We start from the raw sequence: 21,482 nt of genomic DNA on the forward strand, positions 1-21,482 counted from the left end.
ACATAGGCCAAAATCTATACAACTAGAAGAATCAATCAATTAATGTTGCTGTGGTAACCGTCACAAAATACAAACATTAGTTGTCTTATAGGAATTATTAGTAGAGGTATTTTGGAAATTTTATGATTTTTCCTTTGTCCTAATCGAAAATATGCCGTTTTTTGGTAATAAATTCTCTCCTAAAAAAATACTACAACGGAAATCAAACGCGGAAACGTCGAAAGAAGCATTAACAGATCAAAGAAAGATTAATTTAAAATTAGGAGAAAACCAATTCATCTTCGAAAACGGCGTTTGGATACCAGGTAATAAATCTTTCACTATTTTCGCGAGGAATTTCGATATTTCCTGATCATTTTGTAGTAAATGGTCAAAACAGTGAGTCATATTTATCAAAACAAAAACTTGAAAAAACAGTTCAAGACTTGGAAGAAAAAAACTATTTATTAAGATTAAAATACGAAATGATATTGATAATGGTACGTATTAATGTTTATAAGACAGAAAAATTAGATTCTTAGTTGTATAGTTCAGTAAATGTTTATTAATTTGTAGTTTACACAAGTAGCGGCTAAAAATGGCGTTAACCCATTAGAACTTGAAAAATTTATAAGAAAAACAAAAATAACTTTTTAAAACTTTATTTAAGAAACAATTTCCACAATTTAAACCATATTTGAGGTCACACAATGCTGTTAAAATCAAAATTTAACAGTCACACAACATTGAATCTCCCAGAGCCTTCGGACGAGTTTTTAGTGATTAAATGAGTGTAAATTTTGAAAATAGTTGATAATTTTTGCTCTAATTCATTTTTTGTTCAAATTCACAAATTTTTTCGTGTAAAAATCGATTTATTTCTTAACAAAAATTACTTTTTTGTAATAAGGGACAACAAATAACAACACGATTAAAAAATTGAAATAAATATTTATTCAAAAAACTATGTACTGTTATTTATTTGGACACTTGAGTCTTGTATGACCTGAAAAACATAATTTCCATTAGATAACAGTTTTGTCTCTAGTTTTACTCAAATATAAAAACTACCTATTTAATATTCGACACTCTAGTAATAATTTCAATTTTTCGCCAAGAAAAGCCGGAAAATCACTGAATACGTCTGAGAAACGATCAGAAGCTTCCAATACTTGATCATTAAACAAAAAAAAACAGGAAATTACAACCGAACTACATCCAAAGTATTAAAAATTGCTACAAGAAGAAGAAGACCATGAGTAATCTGAAGGCAATAAAAATTGCTTTGGACCCATATGGATATCCTGAATAATGAAACAGATGAAATAATATAGATACAAAATAAGATGCTGAAATGCATATAAACCGGCAGACAGGTATAGAAATATAGTCAGACGGATATGAAAAGAGCAAATAAATACAGAAAAATATAATGAAAAGTATTGGAGACTTATAATGTGGCAGATAAGTACAGAAAGACAGACATATACCAAGAGAAAGATGGATATATACAGGGAAAAATGCAAATAAAATGGCAGACAGATACATAAATAAAATCAGACGATAAGCAAATAAATACAGAAAAATATAATGAAAAGTATTGGAGACGTATAATGTGGCAGACAAGTACAGAAAGACAGACATATATCAAGAGAAAGATGGATATATACAGGGAAAAATGCAAATAAAATGGCAGACAGATACAGAAATGAAATCAGACGATAAGCAAATAAATACAGAAAAATATAATGAAAAGTATTGGAGACGTATAATGTGGCAGACAAGTACAGAAAGACAGACATATATCAAGAGAAAGATGGATATATACAGGGAAAAATGCAAATAAAATGGCAGACAGATGCAGAAATGAAATCAGACGATAAGCAAATAAATACAGAAAAATATAATGAAAAGTATTGGAGACGTATAAAGTGGCAGACAGATAGGAATAACAGATACCGATAACAATAAATCGGTAGACATATACAGTAAGGTAAGTTTTTCACTATTTTGTGTATATAAAAGTCAGTAAGCACGTAAAAATTACCTTCTTCTCCGCAAATACCGCATTTTCTTTTTCCTTTAGTTTCCGTTTTATACGGGGCCTGTCGATTTTTGGAATTGTTATTTTTGCGTCTTTGTACAAAACTTGTACTACCGCCACCCCCGCCACCGGAACCATCATCGCCACCTCCGGAATGACCCCCATCTCCACCAGACTAAATAAAAATACAACTAATGTTAAAAAAAAAGGTTATCAACGCGAAAATTCGTGTCTAACCTCATCGATCCATTTGAAGAAACCGCAACCTTGACCCATCGGCTTTGAACAACAATAGAATTGTCTGCCAACGTTCGGTCCGGGCTTTGATACCGTCCTGGTAACCGCCGGTAAACGACAATTACATTTAACAATCGATAAACCGGTACTAGTAGGATTTGAACGATTATCCGTTGCGGTACCGCCATCTTCCGGAGCCCACAGGAAAAATTGACACGTTCTAGTACCGCAACCGTAAAACTGTCGACCTGTCGACGAACATTAATAAATTTATATTCAAATATTAGGTGAATATATAACCTTGATTAGGTCCTTCTTTTCGTACGGTCAACAGAACCGCTTCTTGGCTGCAGCTACAAACTATTCCACCGCCTTGTTCGACATCATTACTTCTCGACGGTCCTGGTATATTATCCAGGGTCGTATTCGATGTGGTTTGATTAGAAAAATTACTCGTGTCTCGTCTAGTACTCTGATAACCGCTATCCGAATTCCTACGAGAGTTATTAGGAATATTTTCGTTATTTAACGCCCTAATATTATTGGTATTCCCTGGAAAAGAGGAATTTTGGGCAAAAAATTAATGTTTGTTCGATAAACGGAGGAAAAAGCTTACTTTGTATCACCGATGAAAGAGTAATGTCTAAAGTTTCCAAAACGTTCATATCGCAACCTCCGATGCATAACGTATTCGGGTTCGGGTATCCGGGAAACAGATTCTGTTTGAATTTCAATTTGAGTTTCTTATAGTTTGGGCCACACTTGAAGAAAAAAACGTTTCAAACTATTTTTGTATAAAGAAAAACACATAATAAGTGGCAAATAAGATGGCAGACAGATACGAAAATTTGTAGTTTGCATTCGGGCAAATTAAATAAAGAAATATAAAGAGAAAGAAACATAATAAATAGCAAATAAAATGGCAGACGGATACAAAAATTTGTTGTTTGCATTAGGGCAAATTAAATAAAGAAATATATAGAGAAAGAAACATAATAAATAGCAAATAAAATGGCAGACGGATACAAAAATTTGTTGTTTGCATTCGGGCAAATTAAATAAAGGAATATATAGAGAAAGAAACATAATAAATAGCAAATAAAATGGCAGACAGATACAAAAATTTGTTGTTTGCATTCGGGCAAATTAAATAAAGAAATATAAAGAGAAAGAAACATAATAAATAGCAAATAAAATGGCAGACGGATACAAAAATTTGTTGTTTGCATTAGGGCAAATTAAATAAAGAAATATATAGAGAAAGAAACATAATAAATAGCAAATAAAATGGCAGACGGATACAAAAATTTGTTGTTTGCATTCGGGCAAATTAAATAAAGGAATATATAGAGAAAGAAACATAATAAATAGCAAATAAAATGGCAGACGGATACAAAAATTTGTTGTTTGCATTAGGGCAAATTAAATAAAGAAATATATAGAGAAAGAAACATAATAAATAGCAAATAAAATGGCAGACAGATACAAAAATTTGTTGTTTGCATTAGGGCAAATTAAATAAAGAAATATATAGAGAAAGAAACATAATAAATAGCAAATAAAATGGCAGACGGATACAAAAATTTGTTGTTTGCATTAGGGCAAATTAAATAAAGGAATATATAGAGAAAGAAACATAATAAATAGCAAATAAAATGGCAGACGGATACAAAAATTTGTTGTTTGCATTAGGGCAAATTAAATAAAGAAATATATAGAGAAAGAAACATAATAAATAGCAAATAAAATGGCAGACAGATACAAAAATTTGTTGTTTGCATTAGGGCAAATTAAATAAAGAAATATATAGAGAAAGAAACATAATAAATAGCAAATAAAATGGCAGACGGATACAAAAATTTGTTGTTTGCATTAGGGCAAATTAAATAAAGGAATATATAGAGAAAGAAACATAATAAATAGCAAATAAAATGGCAGACGGATACAAAAATTTGTTGTTTGCATTAGGGCAAATTAAATAAAGAAATATATAGAGAAAGAAACATAATAAATAGCAAATAAAATGGCAGACGGATACAAAAATTTGTTGTTTGCATTCGGGCAAATTAAATAAAGAAATATAAAGAGAAAGAAACATAATAAATAGCAAATAAAATGGCAGACGGATACAAAAATTTGTTGTTTGCATTAGGGCAAATTAAATAAAGAAATATATAGAGAAAGAAACATAATAAATAGCAAATAAAATGGCAGACAGATACAAAAATTTGTTGTTTGCATTCGGGCAAATTAAATAAAGGAATATATAGAGAAAGAAACATAATAAATAGCAAATAAAATGGCAGACAGATACAAAAATTTGTTGTTTGCATTCGGGCAAATTAAATAAAGAAATATAAAGAGAAAGAAACATAATAAATAGCAAATAAAATGGCAGACGGATACAAAAATTTGTTGTTTGCATTCGGGCAAATTAAATAAAGAAATATATAGAGAAAGAAACATAATAAATAGCAAATAAAATGGCAGACGGATACAAAAATTTGTTGTTTGCATTCGGGCAAATTAAATAAAGGAATATATAGAGAAAGAAACATAATAAATAGCAAATAAAATGGCAGACGGATACAAAAATTTGTTGTTTGCATTCGGGCAAATTAAATAAAGGAATATATAGAGAAAGAAACATAATAAATAGCAAATAAAATGGCAGACGGATACAAAAATTTGTTGTTTGCATTCGGGCAAATTAAATAAAGGAATATATAGAGAAAGAAACATAATAAATAGCAAATAAAATGGCAGACGGATACAAAAATTTGTTGTTTGCATTCGGGCAAATTAAATAAAGGAATATATAGAGAAAGAAACATAATAAATAGCAAATAAAATGGCAGACGGATACAAAAATTTGTTGTTTGCATTCGGGCAAATTAAATAAAGGAATATATAGAGAAAGAAACATAATAAATAGCAAATAAAATGGCAGACGGATACAAAAATTTGTTGTTTGCATTCGGGCAAATTAAATAAAGAAATATATAGACAAAGAAACATAATAAATAGCAAATAAAATGGCAGACAGATACAAAAATTTGTTGTTTGCATTCGGGCAAATTAAATAAAGGAATATATAGAGAAAGAAACATAATAAATAGCAAATAAAATGGCAGACGGATACAAAAATTTGTTGTTTGCATTCGGGCAAATTAAATAAAGGAATATATAGAGAAAGAAACATAATAAATAGCAAATAAAATGGCAGACAGATACAAAAATTTGTTGTTTGCATTCGGGCAAATTAAATAAAGGAATATATAGAGAAAGAAACATAATAAATAGCAAATAAAATGGCAGACGGATACAAAAATTTGTTGTTTGCATTAGGGCAAATTAAATAAAGAAATATATAGAGAAAGAAACATAATAAATAGCAAATAAAATGGCAGACAGATACAAAAATTTGTTGTTTGCATTAGGGCAAATTAAATAAAGAAATATATAGAGAAAGAAACATAATAAATAGCAAATAAAATGGCAGACGGATACAAAAATTTGTTGTTTGCATTCGGGCAAATTAAATAAAGAAATATAAAGAGAAAGAAACATAATAAATAGCAAATAAAATGGCAGACGGATACAAAAATTTGTTGTTTGCATTAGGGCAAATTAAATAAAGAAATATATAGAGAAAGAAACATAATAAATAGCAAATAAAATGGCAGACGGATACAAAAATTTGTTGTTTGCATTAGGGCAAATTAAATAAAGAAATATATAGAGAAAGAAACATAATAAATAGCAAATAAAATGGCAGACGGATACAAAAATTTGTTGTTTGCATTCGGGCAAATTAAATAAAGGAATATATAGAGAAAGAAACATAATAAATAGCAAATAAAATGGCAGACGGATACAAAAATTTGTTGTTTGCATTAGGGCAAATTAAATAAAGGAATATATAGAGAAAGAAACATAATAAATAGCAAATAAAATGGCAGACGGATACAAAAATTTGTTGTTTGCATTCGGGCAAATTAAATAAAGGAATATATAGAGAAAGAAACATAATAAATAGCAAATAAAATGGCAGACGGATACAAAAATTTGTTGTTTGCATTAGGGCAAATTAAATAAAGAAATATATAGAGAAAGAAACATAATAAATAGCAAATAAAATGGCAGACGGATACAAAAATTTGTTGTTTGCATTCGGGCAAATTAAATAAAGGAATATATAGAGAAAGAAACATAATAAATAGCAAATAAAATGGCAGACGGATACAAAAATTTGTTGTTTGCATTCGGGCAAATTAAATAAAGGAATATATAGAGAAAGAAACATAATAAATAGCAAATAAAATGGCAGACGGATACAAAAATTTGTTGTTTGCATTCGGGCAAATTAAATAAAGGAATATATAGAGAAAGAAACATAATAAATAGCAAATAAAATGGCAGACGGATACAAAAATTTGTTGTTTGCATTAGGGCAAATTAAATAAAGAAATATATAGAGAAAGAAACATAATAAATAGCAAATAAAATGGCAGACGGATACAAAAATTTGTTGTTTGCATTCGGGCAAATTAAATAAAGGAATATATAGAGAAAGAAACATAATAAATAGCAAATAAAATGGCAGACGGATACAAAAATTTGTTGTTTGCATTAGGGCAAATTAAATAAAGAAATATATAGAGAAAGAAACATAATAAATAGCAAATAAAATGGCAGACGGATACAAAAATTTGTTGTTTGCATTAGGGCAAATTAAATAAAGGAATATATAGAGAAAGAAACATAATAAATAGCAAATAAAATGGCAGACGGATACAAAAATTTGTTGTTTGCATTAGGGCAAATTAAATAAAGAAATATATAGAGAAAGAAACATAATAAATAGCAAATAAAATGGCAGACAGATACAAAAATTTGTTGTTTGCATTAGGGCAAATTAAATAAAGAAATATATAGAGAAAGAAACATAATAAATAGCAAATAAAATGGCAGACAGATACAAAAATTTGTTGTTTGCATTAGGGCAAATTAAATAAAGGAATATAAAGAGAAAGAAACATAATAAATAGCAAATAAAATGGCAGACGGATACAAAAATTTGTTGTTTGCATTCGGGCAAATTAAATAAAGGAATATATAGAGAAAGAAACATAATAAATAGCAAATAAAATGGCAGACGGATACAAAAATTTGTTGTTTGCATTCGGGCAAATTAAATAAAGGAATATATAGAGAAAGAAACATAATAAATAGCAAATAAAATGGCAGACGGATACAAAAATTTGTTGTTTGCATTAGGGCAAATTAAATAAAGAAATATATAGAGAAAGAAACATAATAAATAGCAAATAAAATGGCAGATAGATACAAAAATTTGTTGTTTGCATTCGGGCAAATTAAATAAAGGAATATAAAGAGAAAGAAACATAATAAATAGCAAATAAAATGGCAGACGGATACAAAAATTTGTTGTTTGCATTAGGGCAAATTAAATAAAGAAATATATAGAGAAAGAAACATAATAAATAGCAAATAAAATGGCAGACAGATACAAAAATTTGTTGTTTGCATTAGGGCAAATTAAATAAAGAAATATATAGAGAAAGAAACATAATAAATAGCAAATAAAATGGCAGACGGATACAAAAATTTGTTGTTTGCATTAGGGCAAATTAAATAAAGAAATATATAGAGAAAGAAACATAATAAATAGCAAATAAAATGGCAGACGGATACAAAAATTTGTTGTTTGCATTCGGGCAAATTAAATAAAGGAATATAAAGAGAAAGAAACATAATAAATAGCAAATAAAATGGCAGACGGATACAAAAATTTGTTGTTTGCATTCGGGCAAATTAAATAAAGGAATATAAAGAGAAAGAAACATAATAAATAGCAAATAAAATGGCAGACAGATACAAAAATTTGTTGTTTGCATTAGGGCAAATTAAATAAAGAAATATATAGAGAAAGAAACATAATAAATAGCAAATAAAATGGCAGACAGATACAAAAATTTGTTGTTTGCATTCGGGCAAATTAAATAAAGGAATATAAAGAGAAAGAAACATAATAAATAGCAAATAAAATGGCAGACGGATACAAAAATTTGTTGTTTGCATTAGGGCAAATTAAATAAAGAAATATATAGAGAAAGAAACATAATAAATAGCAAATAAAATGGCAGACAGATACAAAAATTTGTTGTTTGCATTAGGGCAAATTAAATAAAGAAATATATAGAGAAAGAAACATAATAAATAGCAAATAAAATGGCAGACAGATACAAAAATTTGTTGTTTGCATTCGGGCAAATTAAATAAAGGAATATAAAGAGAAAGAAACATAATAAATAGCAAATAAAATGGCAGACGGATACAAAAATTTGTTGTTTGCATTAGGGCAAATTAAATAAAGAAATATATAGAGAAAGAAACATAATAAATAGCAAATAAAATGGCAGACAGATACAAAAATTTGTTGTTTGCATTCGGGCAAATTAAATAAAGGAATATATAGAGAAAGAAACATAATAAATAGCAAATAAAATGGCAGACGGATACAAAAATTTGTTGTTTGCATTCGGGCAAATTAAATAAAGGAATATATAGAGAAAGAAACATAATAAATAGCAAATAAAATGGCAGACGGATACAAAAATTTGTTGTTTGCATTCGGGCAAATTAAATAAAGGAATATATAGAGAAAGAAACATAATAAATAGTAAATAAAATGGCAGACGGATACAAAAATTTGTTGTTTGCATTCGGGCAAATTAAATAAAGGAATATATAGAGAAAGAAACATAATAAATAGCAAATAAAATGGCAGACGGATACAAAAATTTGTTGTTTGCATTAGGGCAAATTAAATAAAGAAATATATAGAGAAAGAAACATAATAAATAGCAAATAAAATGGCAGACGGATACAAAAATTTGTTGTTTGCATTCGGGCAAATTAAATAAAGAAATATATAGAGAAAGAAACATAATAAATAGCAAATAAAATGGCAGACGGATACAAAAATTTGTTGTTTGCATTCGGGCAAATTAAATAAAGGAATATATAGAGAAAGAAACATAATAAATAGCAAATAAAATGGCAGACGGATACAAAAATTTGTTGTTTGCATTAGGGCAAATTAAATAAAGAAATATATAGAGAAAGAAACATAATAAATAGCAAATAAAATGGCAGACAGATACAAAAATTTGTTGTTTGCATTAGGGCAAATTAAATAAAGGAATATATAGAGAAAGAAACATAATAAATAGCAAATAAAATGGCAGACGGATACAAAAATTTGTTGTTTGCATTCGGGCAAATTAAATAAAGGAATATATAGAGAAAGAAACATAATAAATAGCAAATAAAATGGCAGACGGATACAAAAATTTGTTGTTTGCATTAGGGCAAATTAAATAAAGAAATATATAGAGAAAGAAACATAATAAATAGCAAATAAAATGGCAGACGGATACAAAAATTTGTTGTTTGCATTAGGGCAAATTAAATAAAGAAATATATAGAGAAAGAAACATAATAAATAGCAAATAAAATGGCAGACGGATACAAAAATTTGTTGTTTGCATTAGGGCAAATTAAATAAAGAAATATATAGAGAAAGAAACATAATAAATAGCAAATAAAATGGCAGACAGATACAAAAATTTGTTGTTTGCATTCGGGCAAATTAAATAAAGGAATATATAGAGAAAGAAACATAATAAATAGCAAATAAAATGGCAGACGGATACAAAAATTTGTTGTTTGCATTCGGGCAAATTAAATAAAGGAATATATAGAGAAAGAAACATAATAAATAGCAAATAAAATGGCAGACGGATACAAAAATTTGTTGTTTGCATTCGGGCAAATTAAATAAAGGAATATATAGAGAAAGAAACATAATAAATAGCAAATAAAATGGCAGACGGATACAAAAATTTGTTGTTTGCATTCGGGCAAATTAAATAAAGGAATATATAGAGAAAGAAACATAATAAATAGCAAATAAAATGGCAGACGGATACAAAAATTTGTTGTTTGCATTCGGGCAAATTAAATAAAGGAATATATAGAGAAAGAAACATAATAAATAGCAAATAAAATGGCAGACGGATACAAAAATTTGTTGTTTGCATTCGGGCAAATTAAATAAAGAAATATAAAGAGAAAGAAACATAATAAATAGCAAATAAAATGGCAGACGGATACAAAAATTTGTTGTTTGCATTCGGGCAAATTAAATAAAGGAATATATAGAGAAAGAAACATAATAAATAGCAAATAAAATGGCAGACGGATACAAAAATTTGTTGTTTGCATTCGGGCAAATTAAATAAAGGAATATATAGAGAAAGAAACATAATAAATAGCAAATAAAATGGCAGACGGATACAAAAATTTGTTGTTTGCATTAGGGCAAATTAAATAAAGAAATATATAGAGAAAGAAACATAATAAATAGCAAATAAAATGGCAGACGGATACAAAAATTTGTTGTTTGCATTCGGGCAAATTAAATAAAGGAATATATAGAGAAAGAAACATAATAAATAGCAAATAAAATGGCAGACGGATACAAAAATTTGTTGTTTGCATTCGGGCAAATTAAATAAAGGAATATATAGAGAAAGAAACATAATAAATAGCAAATAAAATGGCAGACGGATACAAAAATTTGTTGTTTGCATTCGGGCAAATTAAATAAAGGAATATATAGAGAAAGAAACATAATAAATAGCAAATAAAATGGCAGACGGATACAAAAATTTGTTGTTTGCATTCGGGCAAATTAAATAAAGGAATATATAGAGAAAGAAACATAATAAATAGCAAATAAAATGGCAGACGGATACAAAAATTTGTTGTTTGCATTCGGGCAAATTAAATAAAGGAATATATAGAGAAAGAAACATAATAAATAGCAAATAAAATGGCAGACGGATACAAAAATTTGTTGTTTGCATTCGGGCAAATTAAATAAAGAAATATATAGACAAAGAAACATAATAAATAGCAAATAAAATGGCAGACAGATACAAAAATTTGTTGTTTGCATTCGGGCAAATTAAATAAAGGAATATATAGAGAAAGAAACATAATAAATAGCAAATAAAATGGCAGACGGATACAAAAATTTGTTGTTTGCATTCGGGCAAATTAAATAAAGGAATATATAGAGAAAGAAACATAATAAATAGCAAATAAAATGGCAGACGGATACAAAAATTTGTTGTTTGCATTAGGGCAAATTAAATAAAGAAATATATAGAGAAAGAAACATAATAAATAGCAAATAAAATGGCAGACAGATACAAAAATTTGTTGTTTGCATTAGGGCAAATTAAATAAAGAAATATATAGAGAAAGAAACATAATAAATAGCAAATAAAATGGCAGACGGATACAAAAATTTGTTGTTTGCATTCGGGCAAATTAAATAAAGAAATATAAAGAGAAAGAAACATAATAAATAGCAAATAAAATGGCAGACGGATACAAAAATTTGTTGTTTGCATTAGGGCAAATTAAATAAAGAAATATATAGAGAAAGAAACATAATAAATAGCAAATAAAATGGCAGACGGATACAAAAATTTGTTGTTTGCATTAGGGCAAATTAAATAAAGAAATATATAGAGAAAGAAACATAATAAATAGCAAATAAAATGGCAGACGGATACAAAAATTTGTTGTTTGCATTCGGGCAAATTAAATAAAGGAATATATAGAGAAAGAAACATAATAAATAGCAAATAAAATGGCAGACGGATACAAAAATTTGTTGTTTGCATTAGGGCAAATTAAATAAAGGAATATATAGAGAAAGAAACATAATAAATAGCAAATAAAATGGCAGACGGATACAAAAATTTGTTGTTTGCATTCGGGCAAATTAAATAAAGGAATATATAGAGAAAGAAACATAATAAATAGCAAATAAAATGGCAGACGGATACAAAAATTTGTTGTTTGCATTAGGGCAAATTAAATAAAGAAATATATAGAGAAAGAAACATAATAAATAGCAAATAAAATGGCAGACGGATACAAAAATTTGTTGTTTGCATTCGGGCAAATTAAATAAAGGAATATATAGAGAAAGAAACATAATAAATAGCAAATAAAATGGCAGACGGATACAAAAATTTGTTGTTTGCATTCGGGCAAATTAAATAAAGGAATATATAGAGAAAGAAACATAATAAATAGCAAATAAAATGGCAGACGGATACAAAAATTTGTTGTTTGCATTCGGGCAAATTAAATAAAGGAATATATAGAGAAAGAAACATAATAAATAGCAAATAAAATGGCAGACGGATACAAAAATTTGTTGTTTGCATTAGGGCAAATTAAATAAAGAAATATATAGAGAAAGAAACATAATAAATAGCAAATAAAATGGCAGACGGATACAAAAATTTGTTGTTTGCATTCGGGCAAATTAAATAAAGGAATATATAGAGAAAGAAACATAATAAATAGCAAATAAAATGGCAGACGGATACAAAAATTTGTTGTTTGCATTCGGGCAAATTAAATAAAGGAATATAAAGAGAAAGAAACATAATAAATAGCAAATAAAATGGCAGACGGATACAAAAATTTGTTGTTTGCATTAGGGCAAATTAAATAAAGAAATATATAGAGAAAGAAACATAATAAATAGCAAATAAAATGGCAGACGGATACAAAAATTTGTTGTTTGCATTCGGGCAAATTAAATAAAGGAATATAAAGAGAAAGAAACATAATAAATAGCAAATAAAATGGCAGACGGATACAAAAATTTGTTGTTTGCATTCGGGCAAATTAAATAAAGGAATATATAGAGAAAGAAACATAATAAATAGCAAATAAAATGGCAGACGGATACAAAAATTTGTTGTTTGCATTCGGGCAAATTAAATAAAGGAATATATAGAGAAAGAAACATAATAAATAGCAAATAAAATGGCAGACGGATACAAAAATTTGTTGTTTGCATTAGGGCAAATTAAATAAAGAAATATATAGAGAAAGAAACATAATAAATAGCAAATAAAATGGCAGACGGATACAAAAATTTGTTGTTTGCATTCGGGCAAATTAAATAAAGGAATATATAGAGAAAGAAACATAATAAATAGCAAATAAAATGGCAGACGGATACAAAAATTTGTTGTTTGCATTCGGGCAAATTAAATAAAGGAATATAAAGAGAAAGAAACATAATAAATAGCAAATAAAATGGCAGACGGATACAAAAATTTGTTGTTTGCATTAGGGCAAATTAAATAAAGAAATATATAGAGAAAGAAACATAATAAATAGCAAATAAAATGGCAGACGGATACAAAAATTTGTTGTTTGCATTCGGGCAAATTAAATAAAGGAATATATAGAGAAAGAAACATAATAAATAGCAAATAAAATGGCAGACGGATACAAAAATTTGTTGTTTGCATTCGGGCAAATTAAATAAAGGAATATAAAGAGAAAGAAACATAATAAATAGCAAATAAAATGGCAGACGGATACAAAAATTTGTTGTTTGCATTAGGGCAAATTAAATAAAGAAATATATAGAGAAAGAAACATAATAAATAGCAAATAAAATGGCAGACGGATACAAAAATTTGTTGTTTGCATTAGGGCAAATTAAATAAAGGAATATATAGAGAAAGAAACATAATAAATAGCAAATAAAATGGCAGACGGATACAAAAATTTGTTGTTTGCATTAGGGCAAATTAAATAAAGAAATATATAGAGAAAGAAACATAATAAATAGCAAATAAAATGGCAGACAGATACAAAAATTTGTTGTTTGCATTAGGGCAAATTAAATAAAGGAATATAAAGAGAAAGAAACATAATAAATAGCAAATAAAATGGCAGACGGATACAAAAATTTGTTGTTTGCATTCGGGCAAATTAAATAAAGAAATATATAGAGAAAGAAACATAATAAATAGCAAATAAAATGGCAGACAGATACAAAAATTTGTTGTTTGCATTAGGGCAAATTAAATAAAGGAATATAAAGAGAAAGAAACATAATAAATAGCAAATAAAATGGCAGACGGATACAAAAATTTGTTGTTTGCATTCGGGCAAATTAAATAAAGGAATATATAGAGAAAGAAACATAATAAATAGCAAATAAAATGGCAGACGGATACAAAAATTTGTTGTTTGCATTCGGGCAAATTAAATAAAGGAATATATAGAGAAAGAAACATAATAAATAGCAAATAAAATGGCAGACGGATACAAAAATTTGTTGTTTGCATTAGGGCAAATTAAATAAAGAAATATATAGAGAAAGAAACATAATAAATAGCAAATAAAATGGCAGACAGATACAAAAATTTGTTGTTTGCATTAGGGCAAATTAAATAAAGAAATATATAGAGAAAGAAACATAATAAATAGCAAATAAAATGGCAGACGGATACAAAAATTTGTTGTTTGCATTAGGGCAAATTAAATAAAGAAATATATAGAGAAAGAAACATAATAAATAGCAAATAAAATGGCAGACGGATACAAAAATTTGTTGTTTGCATTAGGGCAAATTAAATAAAGGAATATAAAGAGAAAGAAACATAATAAATAGCAAATAAAATGGCAGACGGATACAAAAATTTGTTGTTTGCATTAGGGCAAATTAAATAAAGAAATATATAGAGAAAGAAACATAATAAATAGCAAATAAAATGGCAGACAGATACAAAAATTTGTTGTTTGCATTCGGGCAAATTAAATAAAGGAATATATAGAGAAAGAAACATAATAAATAGCAAATAAAATGGCAGACAGATACAAAAATTTGTTGTTTGCATTCGGGCAAATTAAATAAAGGAATATATAGAGAAAGAAACATAATAAATAGCAAATAAAATGGCAGACGGATACAAAAATTTGTTGTTTGCATTCGGGCAAATTAAATAAAGGAATATATAGAGAAAGAAACATAATAAATAGCAAATAAAATGGCAGACGGATACAAAAATTTGTTGTTTGCATTCGGGCAAATTAAATAAAGGAATATATAGAGAAAGAAACATAATAAATAGCAAATAAAATGGCAGACGGATACAAAAATTTGTTGTTTGCATTCGGGCAAATTAAATAAAGGAATATATAGAGAAAGAAACATAATAAATAGCAAATAAAATGGCAGACGGATACAAAAATTTGTTGTTTGCATTAGGGCAAATTAAATAAAGAAATATATAGAGAAAGAAACATAATAAATAGCAAATAAAATGGCAGACGGATACAAAAATTTGTTGTTTGCATTCGGGCAAATTAAATAAAGGAATATATAGAGAAAGAAACATAATAAATAGCAAATAAAATGGCAGACGGATACAAAAATTTGTTGTTTGCATTCGGGCAAATTAAATAAAGGAATATATAGAGAAAGAAACATAATAAATAGCAAATAAAATGGCAGACGGATACAAAAATTTGTTGTTTGCATTCGGGCAAATTAAATAAAGGAATATATAGAGAAAGAAACATAATAAATAGCAAATAAAATGGCAGACGGATACAAAAATTTGTTGTTTGCATTAGGGCAAATTAAATAAAGAAATATATAGAGAAAGAAACATAATAAATAGCAAATAAAATGGCAGACAGATACAAAAATTTGTTGTTTGCAAACAGGCAAGACTGACATACTGAAAATTATGAAGTAATTTATTTAATAAAAATACAAAAATGATATATACAGAGAAGTTGACAGGTCCGTATATTCATTTCGATAAATAGATACATCAAATCATGAGAATGAAAGTGTACCAATGAATATACGGGTTGTAACAAAACTAGAAAAATGTTTCGATTCATTTACCTGTGAACAGTGTTGATCTTGAACTTCGATAGTTTCCACAGCCCCCGGAAACCAAATGACGTGTCTACAGACAGGCGCATTAGTACAAACTATATACTGCCCGGGTCCGTTCCTTTTAGATCTGTAAACCCCCCCCCCCAAAAAAAAAATCGAATATTTTCCAAAAATAAGACCATTTTCGATATAATACCTTACGATCATGTCGTTTCCGCATTTGGGGCATTTCAAAACCGGTCGAAAATCATCGTTATCAGTAACGATATCATTATCGGTAACATCCGCCGGTCTATCATCCAATCTATTACCCAAACTTTCGTCAATCAAACGCATCCTTTGAACAACCGTTTGAAAAAGTGCTTTGTATTTAGCAATCTGATCTCTTCTAACGTCATCCGGATTTTTTAAACCGTTGCATATTAATTTCAAATCGTTTTCGAATTCGGCTCGGAGAGTCGGTTTCGCCAAAGACACCTCCAGACCGACGTTATTGTAACTAAAAATACTGGTCGTAGAAAAAATATAGTGGGTTACACGAGCGCGGAGTTACCCTTCGACTAGACCCATACCGAGCGTTCCGGGAACGAAGTACATATTTTCGTGTAAACCGACGTATTCTCTGGATTTTATTTTATCGATGTGTTCGGCGTGCGTGGCGTCGGTACCGATACCGTGTTTTTCCATTAGTCCTATCAAATCGGCTTCTGTTAGAAGTTTAGGGGGAGTTGTAGAACTTTCAACCTAAAATATCGTTTAAATAACGTTTCTTCTCCCAAACAGCGTCGAATTTTCACTAGAGCGATCTATTTTTGGTAAAACTTAACAATAAAACGATTTTTTATAAATCATTAAGACATATAATAGATACAACAATGACGTGACATCCAGTTTACAACTATTATAATCGAGTTTTGATAATAAATTATCGAAATAATTTAAATAAAATATTTATATCGCACAAATTACTCGAAATAAGGTACTTTTGTTGTTTAAATATTCCAAAAAGTATATTTATAAGTACTATTAAATGATAAATTTAATAAAAACAAATTAATATTGTCTACGCCACTGTGTTATCACCGCGCATTATACACGCGCAGGAAGAAGAAACGAAGTTAATAGCACAACCCACTTATTTTCCGGTTCTAGTAATTCATTATAGTGTATAAAAAAATATTATAATATTTGTTTTTAGTGTATTTAAAATAATTATAGCGATTTTAGTAAAGTTTTAAGTACAAATACGTTTCTAAAACATGTATTCCATTACTGTAATACATTTATCCTAAATATAAAGATATAAAACTTTTTACAAGATGGCCACCGAATAAAAACAATACGAACCAAGGTTTTATAGTTTCATATATAATAATTAACCATTTTTATCCAATATTTCGTATAAGTTATTATTAAAATTGGAAAAATATTATCACTATTAAAAATCAATATCTACATATTACTCTAATAAAGAAATAAGTGCCTTTAGATACTTTTAAATTGTTGTAACATCACAGATTTATACTTTTTGTAATCAATACTGGGAATTCTATTGTTTTTTTTTTGTATAATTTATAGTTTAAAAAATCCAATTTCACCTTTACTATAAACGGAAAAGTTAAATTTCAAAATTTAACGGATTACAGTAAACTGATATTTGAATTTCGCGCTATCAATAAAATTCGAACGTATTTTGTGACGAATGTCAAATGTGTCTATTTGATCAGAACTAATAATTATCTAAATATTAGTGATCTGTGGTTAATAGATGGTCAAAGGCCATTCGTGAAATTATGAACGAAGATTAAAATTATAACGAGAAGAGAAGAAATAACAATTAAGAAATATATCCTAAGCTTAGTTTACCTGTAAACGTAATTACAGACGTATTTTAATCAATATAAACGATATAAGTTGCGTAAAAACAATAACACACGGCAAGATGCACAAAAAAACCTACCAAAATAGAAATATACAACTTTAAATTGTGAAAATGATGTTAAACAAAAATATAAGTTGACAATACCTGGTTAGTTGATACTGGTTGAATGTAAGTTCGTTTTAGCATATATTAGATTTATTATATAGTAGTAAATGCCCAATTTTATGATAGGGGAAAAAATGAGTGAAAAATACTCCAAATGTTCATTTTTTTCAATATTTCGGAATGTTAGAAAAAAAAAGTTTTAAACAAAAAATCTAGGAAACGAAAATTCAAATACTTTTTGGCGTATTTGCAATAGAAAACGTGATATTTACAATAAACAATTCAAATTTTGATATCAATTGCTTGTGAGTTGGATTTTAATTATCTTTTTATCAAATATCTCGGTTTCTGTTGTAAATACGATAAAAATCATTCAAAACAACTTTATACAAAATTTTAATTTCTACATTTTTTATTAAAAACTTTTTTCCGCATCTTCGCCCGTTTTCAGAATATTTCCAAAAAAATAGTATTTAGGGAAGTTTTCTTATGATTATTTCCCCTCCCAAAACGAACTTCAACATTTTCCATAGTAAACTATTCAAAAATTTTGCTAAAATATAATAATAACCAGTTTTTTTAAAATTTTTTTACTTTTTAAAAACATATTGAAAATAATTCAACTTTGAAATTACTTGTTGGATATTGAAGACAAGGTTTCAACCAAAAAAAATTGAAAAATTCATTTATTTTATTTTATTTTAAATTTTTTAATATTCCACGATATAATATTGTTTTTTGTGATTATCCCAGTTTCCATTGCAAATACATTGAAAATCATTTAGAACGATTTCATACAAAATTTAAATCTCTACATATTTCATTTCAACACTTTCTCCCATATTTTCACTCTATTCCAAAATATTTCCAAAAAAGTAATTTTTATTATAGTTATTTACAATTTTTTACCCCAAAAAATAAAATCAAATATTTTTCAATCACAAATTATTCAAATTTATTATAAATACAATTCAAAAACATCATTTTAAACAAAAATTCAACCCCTATTCCATTAAATCAGATGTTCTCAAAATTTTTTCGACTTTCAAATTATAACAAACTTCGGGGGATCCCCTGTAACTAACGTCGATAATAACTGACTTATATTATCAAAAAAACACCAAAATTGCAAAAAAATTTGAATTTCAATAAAAAAAATCGGTAAAAAGCACAAAATAAAAAAAAATCGACTCACCATATCCAACAAAGTTGGTAAAAAAGTATCACCAACACGATAATTATTTATCTCCTTAGCATTCCATTTCTCGTAAACATACACATCCAAATAATTTTTTTCCAATACAATCAACCCTTTAGCGGTAAATTTTTCTTCCGCCACATCGACCACCACCGTCGTTTCAAACCCTTTAGCGTCCCTATGAAGACACGCCAAAAAATGCCTCACTATATATTCGTACAACCTTTTATCGTTCCCCCCTAAACCGTTGGTATATTTAATCGGATGTATAGGAGGATGAGCCTGAAAAAAACGAACATGTTAAGTATTCCGTAATCGGCAGTGAACGTGTTAATTACCTGATCCGATTTTCTACCTTGTCTCGGATTGGGACCGCCCTCGTTCATTATCCTTCGAGCGAAACCGCCCCAATCATCATCATTAAATTGTTGTTCGACTAAATTAACAAGATTCAACTCCTTAGGGAAAATATTCGTTTCCGTACGGGGGTAACTTATGTAGCCTTGACTGTATAGGCGTTCAGCTATTTGCATCGTATCTTTAGCGTTGATTCGTAACTTTCTTGATACGTTTTTCTCCATTTCCTATAATCACTTTATGAAATAATTATTATTTTTGAAATTTATAACTTACGACCGTATCTAAAGGTAGAGGTCGCCATTTGCTTTTTTCTTTACTTTCCACGCTTTCCACTTTACCTTGCGGATTATCCCTGCAAATATCTAGTATGGCTTCGCAGGAATTTTTATCGAAAAGTCGATCTTGTTTCCAATTGAACTCTGTCGTTAATTCTTGGATTGTGTGAGACACTACAAACTTCTAAATTATAATATTTTTGCTTGAAAATCCCTCCAGACACTATTCCTGACGATTGCTATGTAAAAAATGACCTCCCGGAATCCTTTAAACCATCACTCAACGCTTCTATAACTTTTAGTTGACGTGCTTGTATTTTGCGTCAACACAAGCTTCAGTTTCATCAATATCTTCTTCATTTTAACTGAATTCCTTTTTTTTGAGACCTTTTAGACGTTTTTTCACCGATTATGCGGTATCCAACGCAAACAAATCTTTTTAACAGCGAGTAGAATTGATCAGTTTACGTCCATCATCGATGGATGATGGTGGAAAAAGGCCAGTTAGACAATCACCAAGAATAGCATCGAGGCTTCTTTGCAATGTAATTAAAACTTACTTTTGATTCTCCAGAAAGGTTCCGCTATGAAATTTTCTATAGCTTGGTAACGTTCGACAACAAAACCGAGCGTGGGAAACTGACAAGATCCGTAACTTATCAATTTATCCGATAGTTTTTGGGGAAACACTTTTTGTAACCTCAAAGTTTGCAATCTCGTAAATGCAGCACCTAAATATCGAATTTTTTATACATATATTGATTCGATTTTATTTTATTTTACCTGTTCTTAAATCTAGTTCTTGTCTCACGTCAACGGCGTCGCTGATATTTTTATTCGGTTGTCCTAAAGTGCGTAAAGCGCGTTGTATTGAAGCGGCGGTTATTTCCGAAAACTTCGCCCTGTATATTCGAATATTCGGTTTAACGTCCGTACAAACTTTTATTATTTCGAAACCGATATTTTCACCTTCCCTATCGCAATCTGTCCATATTATTAAACCATCGCAAAATCGAATTTCTCGTTCTAAAGTTTTTTTTATATTTTGATAATTTTCCGTACAAACTTTTGTAATAGGAGCGTCGAATAGAGACACGGGATTGCAACTTAACCAATTTTTATATAAACCAGTAAACGCGTAGTTTAATAAATGACCAGAAACGGAAGTCATAACCATTCGAACTTGCTCACCGAGTACGGTACAATTAAACTCATATATTTTATTATATTGGGACAAACCTTCCCTCTATAAAAAATATATATTTCAAAATACACTATTTCACTAATAAATATGAAATAAGTACTTACCCTAGTTGAATTTCCTTGAGATAACAATTGTGCTATGTTTTTAGCGGCATCGTTCTTTTCGGCTACATTTAAATATTTCATTGTAAATTGTTCCACTTTAGTACTGCAACATTTCAAATTAAAAGTGATTTTTACATGTTTAACTTTTCTAAGTAAAAACATTGAATCTTACAAATACATTTAAATTATTAAAAATAAAAACTAATTCTATAATTAGGGTTAACTTCTAACTCATTTTCTTCTTTTATCAAGCTTATACT

General features: G+C 28.2%; 2 protein-coding genes across 3 annotated transcripts; one reads left to right on the forward strand and one right to left on the reverse strand.

Moving 5' to 3' along the window:
- The first annotated feature begins 64 nt into the window (after positions 1-64).
- LOC130449397 (protein chibby homolog 1-like) lies at positions 65-944 on the forward strand. Of its 2 annotated transcripts, none has more exons than XM_056787197.1 (3): positions 65-305; positions 364-479; positions 556-944. In XM_056787197.1, exons 1-3 carry the CDS (start codon positions 152-154, stop codon positions 634-636), a joined length of 351 nt encoding a protein of 116 aa, XP_056643175.1. In that variant the 5' UTR covers positions 65-151; the 3' UTR covers positions 637-944. The 2 variants fall into 2 exon arrangements, with proteins under 2 accessions (XP_056643175.1, XP_056643176.1); XM_056787198.1 differs by having other exon boundaries at positions 71-305; positions 569-944.
- LOC130449395 (DNA topoisomerase 3-alpha) lies at positions 629-21,471 on the reverse strand. The gene is made up of 14 exons (XM_056787194.1): positions 21,223-21,471; positions 20,698-21,160; positions 20,475-20,645; positions 19,913-20,088; positions 19,618-19,863; positions 19,277-19,561; positions 16,648-16,838; positions 16,291-16,593; positions 16,101-16,221; positions 2,877-3,021; positions 2,561-2,812; positions 2,261-2,508; positions 2,027-2,198; positions 629-985 (listed from the first exon to the last, which is right to left on the reverse strand). Exons 1-14 carry the CDS (start codon positions 21,382-21,384, stop codon positions 954-956), a joined length of 2,967 nt encoding a protein of 988 aa, XP_056643172.1. The 5' UTR covers positions 21,385-21,471; the 3' UTR covers positions 629-953.
- Positions 21,472-21,482: the final 11 nt, after the last annotated feature.

Source organism: Diorhabda sublineata, chromosome 10 (assembly GCF_026230105.1).
Source record: "Diorhabda sublineata isolate icDioSubl1.1 chromosome 10, icDioSubl1.1, whole genome shotgun sequence".
Lineage (NCBI taxonomy): Eukaryota > Metazoa > Arthropoda > Insecta > Coleoptera > Chrysomelidae > Diorhabda > Diorhabda sublineata.